The sequence below is a fragment of the Apaloderma vittatum genome, unplaced genomic scaffold (genome assembly GCF_000703405.1).
Source record: "Apaloderma vittatum isolate BGI_N311 unplaced genomic scaffold, ASM70340v1 scaffold5482, whole genome shotgun sequence".
Classification (NCBI taxonomy): Eukaryota; Metazoa; Chordata; class Aves; order Trogoniformes; family Trogonidae; genus Apaloderma; species Apaloderma vittatum.
The window spans coordinates 35,741-36,258 of NW_009702971.1; the positions used below are offsets into that span (position 1 = coordinate 35,741).

The 518-nt window shown below is 38.6% G+C and overlaps 1 protein-coding gene across 1 annotated transcript in view; it reads right to left on the bottom strand.

Annotated features, from left to right (window-relative positions):
* TEK (TEK tyrosine kinase, endothelial) overlaps positions 1 to 518 on the bottom strand; it is a 29,406-nt gene that overhangs the window by 12,841 nt on the left and 16,047 nt on the right. The window contains 2 exon segments of the mRNA XM_009864420.1: positions 1 to 86; positions 367 to 512. Of these exon segments, the coding sequence (XP_009862722.1) occupies positions 1 to 86; positions 367 to 512 (232 nt within the window).

Here is a 518-nt window from a genome sequence, read left to right on the forward strand (position 1 = left end):
CAGACCCAAGTTCCTGTATCACGGAGCTGAATTCGATTAATTGCAAACATGGCTTCAGAGCGATTACTGGTAACAGTTTGGGCAGGCTGAAATGACAAAAGACATACAGGGCCCCAAAAATGTGGGCATTTAGGAATATTCTCATGACACTTCCTCACAGTTTAAGAACTCATCTAGAGTTTATCGATATCAATGGAGAGGGTCTACAATGGTCAGTTCCACAGTTTCGTATGTGTCCGTGTGAGTTCATGAGGTATCATGAATATCAAAATTTCACATTATGCTTGAAAATAATATGTGCATTAACTACAGATAAAGACAGTATAAACATCAGAAATAATAGGAAGCAATTAATAAGGAGCCTACCCTTAGGACAGTTCCATCTTGTTTCAAAAGTTTAAATTCTTCAGATTTAGGAAGTGGCATCCCAGTTGCTATACATAAAGGCTTGAACTCAACGCCAGAATTGAGTTCTACAGGCTCTAGTAAGTTTTCTATCTGAGGTGAAAGATCTGCTG